Source organism: Brassica rapa, chromosome A05 (assembly GCF_000309985.2).
Source record: "Brassica rapa cultivar Chiifu-401-42 chromosome A05, CAAS_Brap_v3.01, whole genome shotgun sequence".
Taxonomy (NCBI): domain Eukaryota; kingdom Viridiplantae; phylum Streptophyta; class Magnoliopsida; order Brassicales; family Brassicaceae; genus Brassica; species Brassica rapa.
Genome location: NC_024799.2, coordinates 4029781 through 4046190, shown reverse-complemented (window position 1 = coordinate 4046190; position 16410 = coordinate 4029781). Strand labels below are relative to the sequence as shown.

General features: G+C 34.8%; 2 protein-coding genes across 3 annotated transcripts; both read right to left on the bottom strand.

The window, feature by feature from the left end:
* Nucleotides 1-5788: 5788 nt before the first annotated feature.
* EXPA3 (expansin-A3) lies at nt 5789-7536 on the bottom strand. Its single transcript, NM_001301923.1, has 3 exons — nt 7374-7536; nt 6904-7222; nt 5789-6098 (listed from the first exon to the last, which is right to left on the bottom strand). The coding sequence occupies exons 1-3, from the start codon at nt 7534-7536 to the stop codon at nt 5789-5791; spliced, it is 792 nt and encodes a 263-aa protein (NP_001288852.1).
* Nucleotides 7537-13681: 6145 nt separating this feature from the next.
* On the bottom strand, nt 13682-15957 carry LOC103867174 (uncharacterized protein At2g37660, chloroplastic). Of its 2 annotated transcripts, XM_018659342.2 has the most exons (7): nt 15617-15957; nt 15275-15546; nt 14927-15007; nt 14514-14550; nt 14334-14431; nt 14168-14229; nt 13682-14096 (listed from the first exon to the last, which is right to left on the bottom strand). In XM_018659342.2, the coding sequence occupies exons 1-7, from the start codon at nt 15870-15872 to the stop codon at nt 13853-13855; spliced, it is 1050 nt and encodes a 349-aa protein (XP_018514858.1). In that variant the 5' UTR covers nt 15873-15957; the 3' UTR covers nt 13682-13852. The 2 variants fall into 2 exon arrangements, with proteins under 2 accessions (XP_018514858.1, XP_009143466.1); XM_009145218.3 differs by lacking the exon at nt 14927-15007 and having other exon boundaries at nt 15617-15954.
* Between the last annotated feature and the right edge of the window lie 453 nt (nt 15958-16410).

Sequence of the window (16410 nt, the reverse complement as noted above, 5' to 3'; positions counted from 1 at the left end):
TTACTGAATTAGAGTGTTCCAACAATGATGCAGACATGTTCCCTGCTATCGACTATTTCTTAGGTCAAATTTATTTATTAGTAGATTATTATTTTTATCAAATTTTAAAAAAGTTTGGTAAAAAAGTAGATTAAAATTCAAATGTTATTTCTTTAATATAACTTTATAGGTTAGTTCTATAATTACTTAAATAATTAGGTAGATAAAGCACATAGTTTTATAATGGAAATCTCTAAAAAAAAAAAAAATAGAAATGAGAATTTTGCTCTAATATGTTTTTTTTGAGCAATTTCTAATGTGTTCATCTATATATATGTGTGTGTTCATTTGTAATAGAAGAATATTATATTTGATTCTATAGATAGAATAATGCTATAGAGGAAACAATAATATTCATTTGTTTATAGATGAAAATATAGTATTACTTTATTATAGAAAAAACACACTGAAGCGAAACGTTTATCTCGAATTTTTTTTCTACTTTAGAATACTTTTTTTAAAAAGGGCAGGGTTTATAAAATTTTAGGTTGGTTTTATGAATTCTTAGACTGCTGTAATTACTTACATAATCCGATAGATAAGCTATGTGGCTTTGACTCTTCTAAGATTTGACAATGTGACCATACTGCTAGACTCAGGACCAAGGGATGGAACTTCGCATAAACCTGTTTTTGTGCACTGTCGTCTAAGTGAATGGTGTTAGGAAATGATGGTCATATATGAAAATTTAGGCGAATCTATTCAAAGAGAAGAAATTCACAGTCATCATCTTTAGTCAAAAATTCAGATTAAGTGTCGCATTTTCAAATTTAGTTCATAACTGATATATAATTTAGTTCATAACTGATATATAACTACTAAAAAGTTAACTTAATATTTTAAATTTCATTAATTGATCATATATATAAAAGCATATAAAATTAATTATATTGAGTAGTTTAGTATTTTATTTGTGACTAATGATTTAATTTAAGTTTTTTTCAGTTATTATTTATCATAACATAGTGTTTTATTAATCAATATTGTCAATAATATTACTTTAATATATTATATATAAAAGTTTTGATAACTTTAATCAGTTTTGATTAATATCAAAGGCAAAAATGCAAATATATATTTTTCTAAGGTTAGATTTAAAGTTTTGGAGAGAAACACCCTCAAACCTCAAATTTGAGGTTCTTCCAATCTTAAAAATAAAATTGATTTTGGAGATAAGATTACTTTTGGAAATGCTTTTAGTTTTTTTAAACTTTATCTAATGAACAAAAATAAATCAAAACTAAAAGTGCTAAACTTTTTTTTTTTGATCAACAAGTACTAAACTTTTATAACTGGTTTTTTTCTCTAAACTATATCGCTAAACTTAGTAGCTAGTTTTTTTTTTTTTTTTTTTTTTTTTTTTTTTTTTTTAACAGGAGGTTCAAAGGTGACCCGTAATCCGCACGTGGTTTCCGTTTGCCCAAAGGCCCGTAATCCGCACATGGTTTCCTGGTAGTCTATATATCTGCTTCTTTTAAAAAGTGTTTTTGAAGTTAATAAAATGAAGATTTTTCCGATTGATTATCTATATGGTTAACTGTAAATCAATTTTTTTTATAATTAAAAGTTTAAAACCCTTTTCACCTTTTTAACATTCTTTTACAAATTTGATTTTGTTGGTAAATAAACAAGATTTGACGTATGAGTAATTGTGGTTGAGTTGGACACGTTTTGAGAACGGTATCTTTTGGGAAAGCTTGTAAAGAGTAATGGTCCCTCCTCCACTCTCGCTTTCTCACTCCATAACCCTACCAAAAAATCCTCTGTTCCATCACATCTGACTACCACTACTCACTATTACTTGTTTTGGCTACCATGCACCAAAACCTCCAGCGTATATTAGAGTCTCCCAGCACTATAATCAGGCAGACATAACTTTCACGCTCTTATGATTGACGCTTGTCACTCTCTACCACCCCCAATATCTTAGCTTATACAAATTAGGCAACCGCATACATGTACACATCTTTTTGATGTAATACATGTGCACATCTTACATGGGACGTCGCTATGCTCTTACAATATTTTGTTATTGCCCTGTTCGTCTTGAGATCGCCACGACTGACGTCAGCGACTAAAAATTAGGCATGATTTTTTTTCTTTTCTGGTCGTCGGAGTGTAAAACAGAAAACGCAGTGGCAAAATAATGAAAGAATTTGGTGGTTCCGGTGTCGCTAATTAAAACAGCAGCTTATTTATATGTTTTTCTCTTTTTCCAGCGTCAAAAAACTCAAAGTTTCCTTCACCAAATCTTTTACTTTTGCCTTATGAATTCTGTTTTTGTTTCTTTAGTTTTGAACGCTCGTCACCGCGTCAGCAATCGCAAAACGAACAGGGTCTATAAAATTCATTATTGTAATAGTAATAGTAATAGTAATACCAATAATGCATTGGACAGTTCAGAGTTGTAGTGTAAATAATAGTTGAAATGAGGAGTTTCGTGAGAGATGTAACAGAGACATATCATTATTAAGTCAATGCATCTTATCTAAACACACAATTATTTTTCTTTAAGAAGTTTGCAATGGGTTGCATTTTCTACTATTACATTTCTTCATTCAGACTAATCGTTACAAGTTGTTTCCAAAAAAATTGAATGTTTTTTTTTTTTTTAAACGCCAAAAAAAATTGAATGTTAACTACAAAATTAACTGAGAGATTTTGTTTCGTTTTGTTTTGTAAAAGGTTACATCATTTGTTTTTGTTTCTGAGCTTGCTTAAGAAAATCGAAACACATAACTTAAAATTTTAAAACTATAAGGTCTGCCAGAGAATCAAACAAATCTACTACATTCGCTGTCTTCTTTTCTGATTTTAAGTTGCTTTGCGGTATCAGCCACTCTTGTAAGAAAAATAGAAAATAAATGATTCTCAAAAGAATGTACAATAAATAATGCGGTAGTGTGAGTTTAGTCAGATAAGAAAACAGCCATCATGAGAGTCTAGGGTGGGCCTTGGATGGGGCTGCTATGTAAATCAGCTGGATCGAGGGTGAATTATCAATCAATTTTATACATACTTACATACAAAAGATGAATAAATAAAAATTCATTTAGCACACTCGATTACAATTGTAATCGGTTCATAGTTTTCTCATGTCTAAACATAACGTATGATCATAATACGTGTTCATGCACAAATATACAAGATTAAACACAATATCCATACCCGGCACGAACTTTTTGGTACCACAGCATAATCCAAATATCGGCAAACATTTGTATTCGAGTCTATATTCTAAGAAATTGTTTTAATATTTCTTTTCATGCATTAATGTTTTATTTGTGTACACGTCTTATAGTATCTTTTCTTCTTCGTGCAGTGTTCACGATTGCTGATAACAACTTGTTAATATTAGAAAGTTCTTCACAAACGAACTGCAATAATGTTTTATTTGTGTACACGTCTTATAGTATCTTTTCTTCTTCGTGCAGTGTTCACGATTGCTGATAACAACTTGTTAATATTAGAAAGTTCTTCACAAACGAACTAATCCGCAGCTATAGCTTATATCATTCAAAGTAGTAGTGATTGATAATTGTGAGTTTATTTGAATTTCGACTGCTAGGCAATAACAGCACTAGCACATATTACTAAACTATGTAAATTGAAGTTCGAAAAGTTTAGAACGACTCTGCACTTGAATAGTCTTAAAAGCAATACATTACTTAATATTTCCCACCCCCTAACATTAATGATCCAAACATAACTTCAAAACTTTTAATTCTAGGGGAAACATCAATAAAAACAGTGTTATATAAATAGAATGTGAAACAGAGCAAAGACAGTAGTAAATAAAAAAGTTAATTCTGATGCAATCAGAGAAAAAGTGGGTTATGAAACAGATAAATAATTGTGAGCGCAATGACATGACATATGAGTTGTCAAATTGAGGCAGATCCTTTCTCTGATCCTCCCTCTGCCACTTCTTGCCTTTTACCTCATGTGCTCCATCACTTCCGGCTTTTTTTGTCTGTTTTTTTTTCTTTTCTTTTCTCTTTTTACTATTTATGATACTTTTTTCCATATGACAGTTAATATTTTCCATTTTGTATTCATTCCTTAGTTTCAGGGAAATGGGCTGAAAAACAAATTCTGTCTTTAGTGTTTAAATTTTATTTATTTACTACAGTTGAGCTAGTTTAATATTATAACTACTGTAAATTCTTAAAGTTGAATATGAATATCTCATGTACGAATTATCAACTTTTTACTATGGAAGGATTGTTGACAAAAAAATACTATGTAAGGATTTGTGGGAACTGTTAAGAAAAATCATCGGAGATCTAATTTTATAATTGATACATGTGTGGTTGATGTCATTCTCGTAGCTGAATATTGATAGAAGATATGTACGGTCGGTGTGGATATCCAAACTATTAGATAGAGACGAATACGTAACCGATATTTTACCTTGTTATATTATGAAGTGGACTTAAGAATGATTCAAATAGTCTTGTGTGTTTGATATGATTACTGGAAGATTAAGAACATGGGAGGAAGACAAACCCATGTGATTAAATATTTTTGTCTAATTAAGGTTATAAGAAAAGTAGCGCCTAATGATTAATTATTCGAAGCTTAGTTACATTTTAGATTAGAAGACTATTTCTCGCTGAACCAGAACCATTTCTTCCACATTTGAAACTTCTGACAATGTAATCCTCTATGAACTTATTGGCACTTCAACTTCACCATCACCGTCAAATCATATGGATAATTGATGATGCTGCCGTATGACACTTCTACGAGACAAGTTTGAACGTTCTATAACACGTGCGTCAATATCTATCCGTCGACCTATACGATGAGACCAGCTCAATAATTGTAATTTCTTTGGATCTCCACAATCATTGGTTCTATTTCCCGTGTGCTAGGTTAATGTCATGTAAGTTTACTGAAAACATGTCATAAAAACGTCTTCACACAGTCCTACATGGTCGTAAAACATTCACTACAACATAAAATTAATATACGTAATTTCAGACTTCTTTCGCTTTTTACTGGACTTCTTGAGCTTCGCTGCTTGCGACCACTGGATCATCCTGATCATTCAACGAACAACAGGCGATGCTAATTTGCCAAGTAGTAAATGGTAAAAAAAAAGAATAAAGTCAAAAGTAAAGCATAGTATCTTCCAAACCAGCACATGCACTAAATAAATCACAAGTACAAATACAACCAGTCTTCACTTTAAAATATGCAATCGCATGCATTGATTACATAACATCCCAGACTCAAATCCATCTCTTTTGGGCCAATAAACCTTTAAAATCGCAACCTTAATGAAAATTACTACTGATTTACTCAAAGCACGGGGTCACATAGTAGCCGTGGTTTCAAAAATTATAAATATTTCAGATATTATAACACTATAGAAGAAACTTAGCCCAATGGTCCATTACATATTGGGTTGAGTGGATCACGGTCCATCCGACTCGAACATCGACTGTTTCCACCTCGTGTGTAACGTAAAAAACGAAAAAAAAAAAAAAATTCGCTTATTAGCAGAAAATGCCACCAACGAAACAATAAAAAGAAAAATAAACAAACAAAAACAAATCACTCGTAATCGCAAACATTAAAAGGGAAATAATTTCCCAAAGCCACCAGAATTTTCCCAAGAAAATTAAGAGAAAACCCAGGGCTGGAAAATGTCTGATGATCTCTCTTTTTCTTCTTCTGTCTCTCATACAAAAATTAAAAATAGCATGCAAGTATTATTGTAAATAAACTTCATCTTTTGGGTTCAGACTCGGAAGTTTTTGCCGGAGAAGGTCTGACCAAACTGCCACGAGGGAGGAGCAACGTTCCATGAGGTGGACGAACGGCGATCAGAGGCGGTGACTCTGAAAGAAAGAGCTTGGCCAATGAGGACAGCGTTGGACTGCCAGTTCTGTCCCCAGTTCCTACTCATCCTCACCCAATCCGTCTTCGATCCCTTCACGCTCACTCCATTAATATCTCCGGCACCAGCGACGTTGGTTACTAAAACGAGGTTGAAGTATCTGAAACCGTTAATAGTGAATCTTATCCCTCCTAGCTTCCGACAAGGTACCCTGATGAGGAACAGCCAGATTCAGACAAAATAATTAACAACAAAACAAGAGAAGAAAGAGATAGATGGATCTCTAGATTACTGTGCACACATGTCCTGCTTGTTTTCCCGAAAAGATAACGAAAATAATATAAATAAATCTCACTTATAAATTTATAATAAATTGATATTTAATTTGTTTATAGCAAGAAAACAGAACTGAGAGTTATGTTCTCAGTTTCTGACGACTGAAAACATAAGAGTTTTCCAGAAGTGACATAAGCCTAGAGAAAAAAAAAACACATTATAAAAACACTGCTATATATTTTTTGATTTTAACACGATTTTTCTGGTTTTATCAACATTATATGTTACATTTCCCCGAGTTTTTAGTTTAATAATCAGGTTTTAAACCTCCCATTTTAAGGATGTAAGATTATAGTATTGCACTAAAATTGTGTAATTTTTAGTGTTGGGTTAGAGAAGTTTAGTTTAAAAATCACACTAAAATAGTGTTTTGAAGTTGGATTGAAAATGAAAAAAAAACTTAATGTTGAAACCAGACTAAAATGGTAAGTGTAATCTTGACACTATAACAGTGTTTTGAATCTGAGATGCTCTTACAATAAACACACAATTTATCTTCTAACCATCTTCCTACCACGATTTTTTTTTTGTCAATCCTAACACGATTTACATGCAGTAATTGTTGTATAGTTTGTGCATTCTATTATTTTTATTTGTTTATCTAAATTCTTATCGAGTCCCCAACAATTATGGAAGCCGACAAAACCCTAACAGTACGGACAGGAACAGAAGAGAGATACCTGCGATAGGAGACGGGGACAATGCCGGCTCGGTACAGACCAATCTTGAGGAACATCGGCATGGCGAGATCGAAGTGCTCTCGCGGCGGATTGCACCATCCTCCGTCGTCACTAGGCTGAGCGAAATTCGGTGGACAAAAGTTCGTCGCCGTCACGAGAATCGAGGGATTCCCGGGGACACACCATCTCGGGTCGTCAGTACACTTAAGCTCGAAGCAAGCGCCACAGCTGAAACCGTTGTTGAACAGGGCAGTGCTCAGAGCCGCCGTGTTCACACCGTATCCTTGGCTGTATAAGTTCCCGTACCCACACGCACCGCCTTTTATAACACCACGCCAAACACAAAAACAGAGAACAGAAAAATCAAAGTTCGAAATCATTTTTATGGTTTATGTACATATTTAACGAAAATGATAATGGTGGGTTTAATAAGGTTTGAATAATATTATTGAAAAAAAAGTGAATAATACCCATGGTGCCGGAAGCGTCACTGCCCCCGTAGAAGGTGGCGTGTGCGTTCTGCCACGGTCCACCGGTATAAACGCCAGGAATTTTTGCGTTTGTAACGGTTAACATTAAGGAAGCCGTAACAGCTAACCACATGAAGCGGATTCCAAACGCAGTCGCCGCCATTGGGATGATAAGAGAGAAAAGGAGGGGGAGTTGTGTATTGGATATGGCTGAGAGAAAGCGGGAAGGTCTAATGGTATTTATTGGGAGTGATGCTGGTTGGATCTTTTTATCTTACAATAAATTTTGGGTAAATTTTCTGTAGTTTTCAAGATTTACAGGATCGGAAAGTAAATGCTGCCCCATCTCGCTGGTTTTATGGGCCGTCCCATCGAAACCAAACCGAGCTACCGTTACTTAACCAAACCAAGCGGTGATCAATTATCTTTGTAACAGATATAATCCAACCAAAATTAAATATAATAAACCGGGACTCAATACCAAATTCATATTTTTATTGTACCAGATTTATACCAGAATTTTAAAATCTGGTTGCATATATAGTTTAAACCAAAAACGTCGAAACCAAAATGAATGCCCAACACAGTCACGTAAAGTTTTCTCGCTTTGTTACAGTTACAGAGCATATATGGCTTATGTTTTTATTTGCCATTATCTACGCATGCACGCTTGTTTTTAGTTTGTTTAATGAGTCGCACCGCAGGTTAATATACGTGAATGGATTTTCCTGTATATGTATTATTTTGTGAACACATCTTATAAATGAGCCAAACGAATCAAGCATCACATTAAGAGCATGTGGGTAGAAGAGGTCGACATGATAATATATTAGGTTTGCAGCAAATATATATTGTTTATTATTTTCCTTTCTGAACAATAATAAAGTATTAAATTTATGAGATAGGGCCGCAAAGATTGAATGCCATGCTTCTTAATTATCGTGTTACATGAGCATGTGGGATTGTCTATGATATATAACTGTTACAAACTTATATTTGCCCATGTGAGCTGTAAGTTTAAGTCTCTAGATAGATGATTTTAGAGCAGCTCTGTGTTACTCTTTACAATAATTGAGGTCACTAGTTTCCATTTGAACTTCCATTTTCCATGTGGGATCGAGTACGCTCCAAAAATAGTACACCTTTTGTTTTTTCAGGACTACGACGTGATATGCTGAAATGGAAAGTAAAAAAAAAAGGTTTACGTATATAAATTTGGAAGGCTATATGCCAAAATACATTTACCTATAGAAATTGTAAGAGCAAACGCATTATTAGATCAGTTAGTAACTCTAGATAATAAGTGGACAGAAAATTTGTAAATCATTCAATCCTAATCTAATTTGTAAGTTCCAACTCAAAAGAACTAAACTCTTAAAACCATGATTCGTCAGAATCTATTTAATTCTTGATTTTTGAATTTTAGAAATTGTAGGCTGAAACTCATAATCTTTTTAAGTTATAATTTATGAATTATAATAACAGATTGATAAACCATCTCTTCGCATCTGATGAAATTCGAACAAGACACATTTATCCTTAAGGAGAAAGACTTTACCATTAAAACTAAAAAGCCTAGGTAATATATTTAGCTCTCGAGAAGTTTATAAAAAAAAGAAGAGAAAGTCTATAAATATTTTTATATATATATATATATCGAATTATAGTTAATACATTATAACACTAAATATGATATAGATAAAGAAATTTTGAATTTGGGCAAAATTTATATAAATAAATTGGTAAATATTTTTGTCCGTCTAAAGTTAAAATAAAAAGTGACTTGGGATTTGATTGGTAGAACATTAGCATTAGCAGTAGCAATACGCTATACAAGCAGTATGCTGCAGGAACTGTATGTTTTTGCTAAACTATTTAATAAGATGATTGGTATAGCAGTATGAGTATGTTATTTAAAATTATTATAAAAATTAGTATATAACATATAATATTTTTATTTTTAATAAATATATTTCTAATATATATATATATATATGAATATATTAACATATAAAATTAAAAATATAAATAATTAATTTATTTTATTAATAATCTAAAAATTATGTTTATATCGAAAACTATTATTTAAAAATAAATTTTATAATTAAAATATCTATTTTTAGAAAATAATTTTCACATTTAAAATAAGTTAAATTATATAAACTAAATTATATTTTAAATGTGAAATACTATTTAAAAAAATATATTTTTATTGTAAATTAATTTTAGAAATCAAAATTTTATTTTCTAGATATAAAAATAATTTTACGATATTATTAAATAAAATAAATAAATAAATTATATATTTTCTTTAATTTTATACATTATAAATACAAATGCTCTTCTAAAAGTTTCATATGAAAGCATTGATTAGAAAACATTTGAAAAACATTAACATTTAGTAAATGCTTTTCTAACAATTATTGATTAGATAACGTAAAGAATAATGCTAATACTCTACTAATCAAGACCTATGACATAATATTTTTCGTCGTTTTATCGCCACCCGAATTCATATTGCATGTGTTATTCGATACACAAAAATAACGATCCAAATATCCAATAAAAACCCGAGTTCACAAAAATGAAAGACATGGAAACACAAAGAAGACCTTTCATTTCATGGCATCAGCTATTGTAAAATAAGAATAAAAGCGACCTTCTCTTTTGTCACACTTTTAACGATAGGCCGAATAATTGACTTAACTTTACTGACACCATCAAGAACTTAAAAGATTCGAATCTTGTTTATCGCAAGTTGTAGAATTACCAAATTAGGAAGCCGTTTAAATATGTAAATGTCATTGGGAGCTTACCAAATTTCATTCCAAGATTAAGGGAGTATTGGGAGGAGACTGAGGTTCTATTTCATTCAACGTCTGCAATGTTTAGGTTCTCTAAAAAATTGAAGAATCTAAAGTCTCTAATTAGAGAGCTGGGAAGAGAAGAGTTGGGGAATTTAACAAAGAGGACGCAAGAAGCATATGGTATTTTGTGTGAGAAGCAACAGAATACTTTGGTCTCTCCATCTGAAGAAAATGTCCGTGTGGAAGCTGAAGCTTATGAGAAATGGTTGTTTGTCGCTGGATTAGAAGAAGAACATATTAAGCAGAAGGCTAAGTTGCATTGGTTGGAAGTGGGTGATCTCAACAACAAGACGTTCCATAATTCTATTAGAGCTCGCAAATCACAAAATGTCATCAGAGAGATACGGTGCTCTAATGGTAATAGGCTTGTGAACCATAAGGATATTAAGCTGGAGGCTGAAAGACACTTCTCAAAGTTTTTAAATCAGACACCTACTAACTATCAAGGAGCAACTGTGGATGAGCTAAAAGATCTTCTGCAATATAGATGTTCTGAAGAGGAGGGTAGATGCTTGGACGCGGAGGTCTCTGCAGAGGAAATAAAAAAGGTGTTATTTTCGATGGCTTCTCACAAGTCTCCAGGGCCGGATGGGTATCCATGTGAGTTTTTTCATGCTGCTTGGCCTGTGATTGGAAGAGATTTCATTGTGGCGGTTCAGTCAGTTTTCAGGTATAGTTTTCTTCCTAAAGGAGTAAACTCTACTATACTAGCTTTGGTCCCGAAGAAGGTTGATTCGTTGGAGATGTCAGACTTTAGGCCTATAGCTTGTTGTAATGTGCTGTATAAAGTGGTCTCGAAGATATTGGCAAATAGACTGAAGAGGGTTCTGCCTAAGATAATATCTGAGAACCAATCGGCTTTCATCAAAGGGCGTTTATTGATGGAGAATGTTTTGCTAGCTTCTGAACTGGTGAAAGATTATCACAAAGACTCTATTTCACAAAGGGGAGTGATGAAGATTGATATCTCAAAGGCATTTGACTCGGTACAATGGTCCTTTGTTTTGAAGAGTTTGGAGGCGCTAGGTTTCTCGGAGAAGTTCATCAGTTTGATCAGATTGTGTATAACGACGGCTTCCTTTTCAGTGCAAGTCAACGGTGATTTGGCTGGATATTTTCAAAGCTCTAGAGGTCTGCGACAAGGGTGCTCACTTTCCCCCTATCTTTTTGTTTTATGCATGAATGTGCTTTCAAAAAGGATAGATAAAGCAGCAAAAGACAAGGTGTTCAAGTATCATCCTCGATGTAAGTCACTTGATATTACACATCTTTGTTTTGCGGATGACTTGATGGTTTTTGTGGAGGGGTCGAAAGAGTCTGTTCAGGGTGCTCTAGCGGTGTTTGATACTTTTGAGAAGTGGTCAGGTCTGAAGATAAGTATCGAGAAGTCCACTTTGTATTTGGCGGGTGTAGCAGAGGAAGATGAGAATAGGATTCTGTCAAATTTCCCGTTTGCTAAAGGAGAGCTTCCAGTACGTTATCTGGGATTACCATTGATGACCAAAGCTATGAGGCAGCAAGACTACTTCCCGTTAGTTGAGAAGATAAGAGGTAGAATCAGTACTTGGACGAGCAGATTTCTTTCTTATGCTGGAAGACTTCAACTGTTGAAAGCAGTGATAATGAGTTTGGTCAACTTCTGGGCTTCAGTTTACCTCCTCCCTAGTAAGTGTATTCAAGAGATTGAGAGTATATGTGGAGCCTTTCTTTGGACGGGACCAGAGCTGAAAACTACAGGTGCTAAGGTTGCCTGGTCTACTGTCTGTCAGGTGAAGAGTGAGGGCGGGTTGGGAATCAGAGACCTCAGAGTGGTGAACAGAATAAATGTTTTAAAGCTAATATGGAGATTGCTTTCGGGAACATCTTTATGGGGAAAATGGATCAAGAGCAATCTGTTAAAGCAGAAAAGCTTTTGGGAGATTAGTGAGACAACACAAGTGGGCTCTTGGATGTGGAAAAAGATAATAAAGATGAGAGATATTGCTAGGAGGTTTCATAAGAAAGAACTGGGAAATGGTAGACATTCTTCTTTCTGGTTTGATAACTGGTCGGAGAGAGGAGCTCTAATCTCAGTACTAGGTGAACGGGGCATTGTTGATATGGGAATTAGGCGGGAAGCTACGGTGGAAGAAGAACTTAAAAGAAATAGAAGAAGAAGGAGACACCGTACGCTGTTACTTAATGAAATTGAGATTGAGTTAGCAGTGGCAAAAGAAAAGCTGAAAGAGGAAGTAGAGGATAAGGATGTTTGGAGACAAGGTTCAGGTTACAAGCAAAGTTTCTCCACAGCTGAAACCTGGGCATTAATGAGAACGAATGAGGAAAGATGTGATTGGGCTAAGGGGATCTGGTTTTCACAAGCAACTCCAAAGTTTGCTTTTGTGGCGTGGCTTGCGGCTAGAGATAGATTGTCGACTATGGATCGTATATCTAAGTGGGATCATGGGATTGATGTAACCTGTGTTCTATGCAAGCGTGAACCGGAGTCCAGAAACCATCTTTTCTTTGAGTGTGGGTTCTCTTCTCAAATTTGGGAACATCTCACAAAGGGTATCTTGATCAGTAACCATTCCAATGTCTGGCAGGACATTTTGTCCATAATCTTGGATGAGCGACTGGAAAGAAAGAAGAGATTCTGCTTGCGCTATGCTTTCCAAGCAGCTATACATGCCATATGGAGAGAGAGGAATAAGATAAGGCATAATGAGACAGCGCTGCCTATTGCTACTGTGATGAAGTTGGTTGAGAAGGGAATCAGAAACAAACTGAGTGTGCTGAGAAGAAAGCAAGTGAAGGGGTGGGAGAGTGGACTTCAATTTTGGTTTAGTACTCGATTTTAAACAAAGATTGTAGTAGCTTAAATTTGTAGGAGAATATGAAGGTTGAAACAGAGGTTCACACTTGATGTAATAAGGGTTTTTTGATGAATAAATTTAATATTCATTCAAAAAAAAAAAAAAAAAAAAAAAGTTGTAGATTAGCCACAATGGTGCGTTATCCGTTGGCTAATCTCTTGGTGTCTTGATTGCTCGAAAGAGTGCTGAATCATTTAAAACTATCTCTACCCTAGTGATGTAAATATCAATCCAATCTTGTAGTTATTGGAGATCATACGCAATCAATGTAGGAGAAGTTTGTTTGGGATTATTGCTAAGATGTATTACATGCTTAAACTATCTACCACTAGTTGATATATCGGGCCTTTCACGTGAACATGTTGAAATCGTATCATAAAGACGAAAAAACTCTAGCATTATGAAGACATCGCTGCATGCATAAGGTCCACACATTCTACCACAATGATTTTGTGATCGATCAAGATAACCAGAGTCCAAGGCTTGACCTTGTAGTAACATAAAAGGACCATCTAGTTCAGATGATATCTGTTACTATTCAGCTTGGAATCTAAGCTAGTTGTGGTCCCCCATTACTATTTGGGAGTTTCGATGATCCCTAAATATATTCAAAGGCTTTTGATGTTATCTCGGGCAAGACCCCTTCAGATATAGAATAAGCCGGTTCAGTCACACAAAGAACTCACTCCTCTTAGTGTCTAATCATACGACTCTACTAGAAGAACAAAGATAAAAGAAACACTAAACGAACGAAAGATCAGAACCGAGTAGTTACTTGAGCGAAAAGCGCCTTGAAATCCGTTGTTGGAGTGCCTGTTCCTTCAGGCTTTGAGGCCAGATCAAGTGCTTTGAATTTCGCCTCCTCAAGCTGCAACGCCTGAACGCAGACTTCTGCAACATCAGCTCTTGCAATTGTTCTTGTTTCAGTCTCAAGAAGCTCGTCATCTTTTCCGACAAGTAACTCTCGAATGCCACCTTCCTTGTCCTGCAAACCACCCGCCCTGATTTCACAAGCAGCATATGAGAATCCGCCATAGCAACCTGAATCATAAGCCTAGCTTCAAAAAAGTACCTGATGATGGTGTATGGAATACCGGAATCAGCTAAGTACTGCTCTGCTTTCCTCTTCCAAACCTATGAATTTTCAGAATGATGCTTAAGGATTATGAAACATTTTGTTGTGAAACTCATTTTCTCTGTTCAAGAAAGCAAAGAAAGAAGAGAGAGAGAGAGATCACCAGAATGTTCGCATTGCCAATACTATTCAAGGGGTGGTTAATGTTCGTTCCTCCCATCGACCCGACCAAAACAATCTGCTTAACTCCTGCTGCCTTAGCTGGTTTAAGAAAGACAAGATCATCATCAACTCTTTGACTAAAAACACTCAAACAAAAAACTCGATAGAGATGAATACAAACCTGCATCTATCTGATTCTTCTGACCAATCCAATCAACCTGAAAAAAGATATAAGGAATAAAACTATTGTAAAAAAGCTGCGAATTAAACTCAATAATACTCTAAAAAAGATAGAGAGAAAACTCAATTAAAGTAAACACCCGTTCTAGATTTACTTACAAACATTTAGACCCGTATTTATCTACTTAAAAACCGATAATCAAACTCAAGAATACTAAAAAAACTAGAGAAAAAACTCGATTGAATCAAACACGCCTTATAATATTTTTCTATAAGTAACGGGAATGATTAATTTACAAATTCTTAAACCCATATTTATACACTTAAAAAAACAATATTTCTTTTATGCCATAAGCCCTGTTCGTTACGCTACCGCTGCGATAGCTTTCAGCGATAAAAAAAATAGACATTAACTGAAGCAATTGAATTGATGAAAAATGAAGAAGGTGACGCTGCGACTGTTTTCATATGTGTTTGCCGGTGCCATTGGTGTCGCTGAAAAAAAACAGCGGCAGTTAGAATGAACGCTGCGGTTACTTTTTACGGTGCTTCCGTCATTGTTCTTCACACGCGCGTGTAAAGAGTATAAGAAAGTAGTTATATTTTTAGTCGCCGGTCGCTAACACAGCGGTTCTAAAACGAACAGGGCTATAGGAGGTTTTTATAAACCAAAATATAAAACTCTACCGCATGAATTTCTTATTGATGCACCGAGATTTAACTGTTAGGAATAACAAAAGCTAAGTATAATAATGTAGTCACCTGTTCAGGATAAGCTCCTTCATCAAAGTAAAACTCAGGTCTCCCTCCTTTGCTAGGATCAAAACCAGGTTTCATCTGCGGCACAGCACTCGTAAGAATGACCAAAGCATCGATCCCTTGAACAGCAGGAGCGATGGCTGAAGGATCTCTGATGTCTCCGATGAACACCTCATCCTCTCCACCGATCTTCTCCTTGCTCTCTTTCGTCCTCACTAAACCTCTCGCCACAAACTCATCCGACCTCTCTTTCAACTTCTTGTACACAATTTGCCCTGCCATGTTTCAACACAAACTCATCAAACCACTGAACAGTCTGAGAGATAGAGGTCAGAGAGAGAGAACCTGTTCTTCCACCGGCACCGGTAACGAGTACGGTGAGAGGTTCAGTTGTTGCGGCGGCGGAAACAATGACTGATACTCGGAGCTTTCCGTTAGACTTTCTCCGATCATCCGAAACAAGCGAGCGGAGCTGGAGAGAAGGCGAAGAAGACGGGATGGAGGAGCGAGGAACTGAGACAAACGGTGAGTCTACTACAGCTCTGGATTTGTAACTGTTGGAAGGAAGTAATGGACGGAAGAATGTAGTCGTCGCCGCCATTTGAGTGGAGTTTGGTAGACGGTGACGAGAGAGTGAGTGAGAGACGCACCTTATCGTTTCTCTGATTCTCGCCACGTCACCTTTTAGCTTTTGAATTAATATTTTTTTATTCCCATGCAAGCTTGAAATGGGCTTGATTTTAACATGGGCCACGGACAATCTATTAAAAAGTGCGATTTCATGTATTAATATATAGCCCGATGGTATTTCTTTTGCCAAAAATATAATCAATATTTATTAAAACGATTGTTGATCAAAAAAAAAAATTTTATTAAAACGATTGAAACTGAATTCACCATTACTATATGAAGGTCGTGATTACTCCATGCTAATTGATCCATCTTTGTATGCAATGTGTTATGTTTAATAAAAAAATTATTAAACATTCTCTGAAATTCATAAATATGAAAGGAGAAAACATGTCACTATATTTGTATAGACACTGCCTTCACCAAAATAGTACTATATATATATATATATAAATTGTAAACACTAAAGTCTGATATGTTTTCATACATTCTATGGTTTATTATATAAG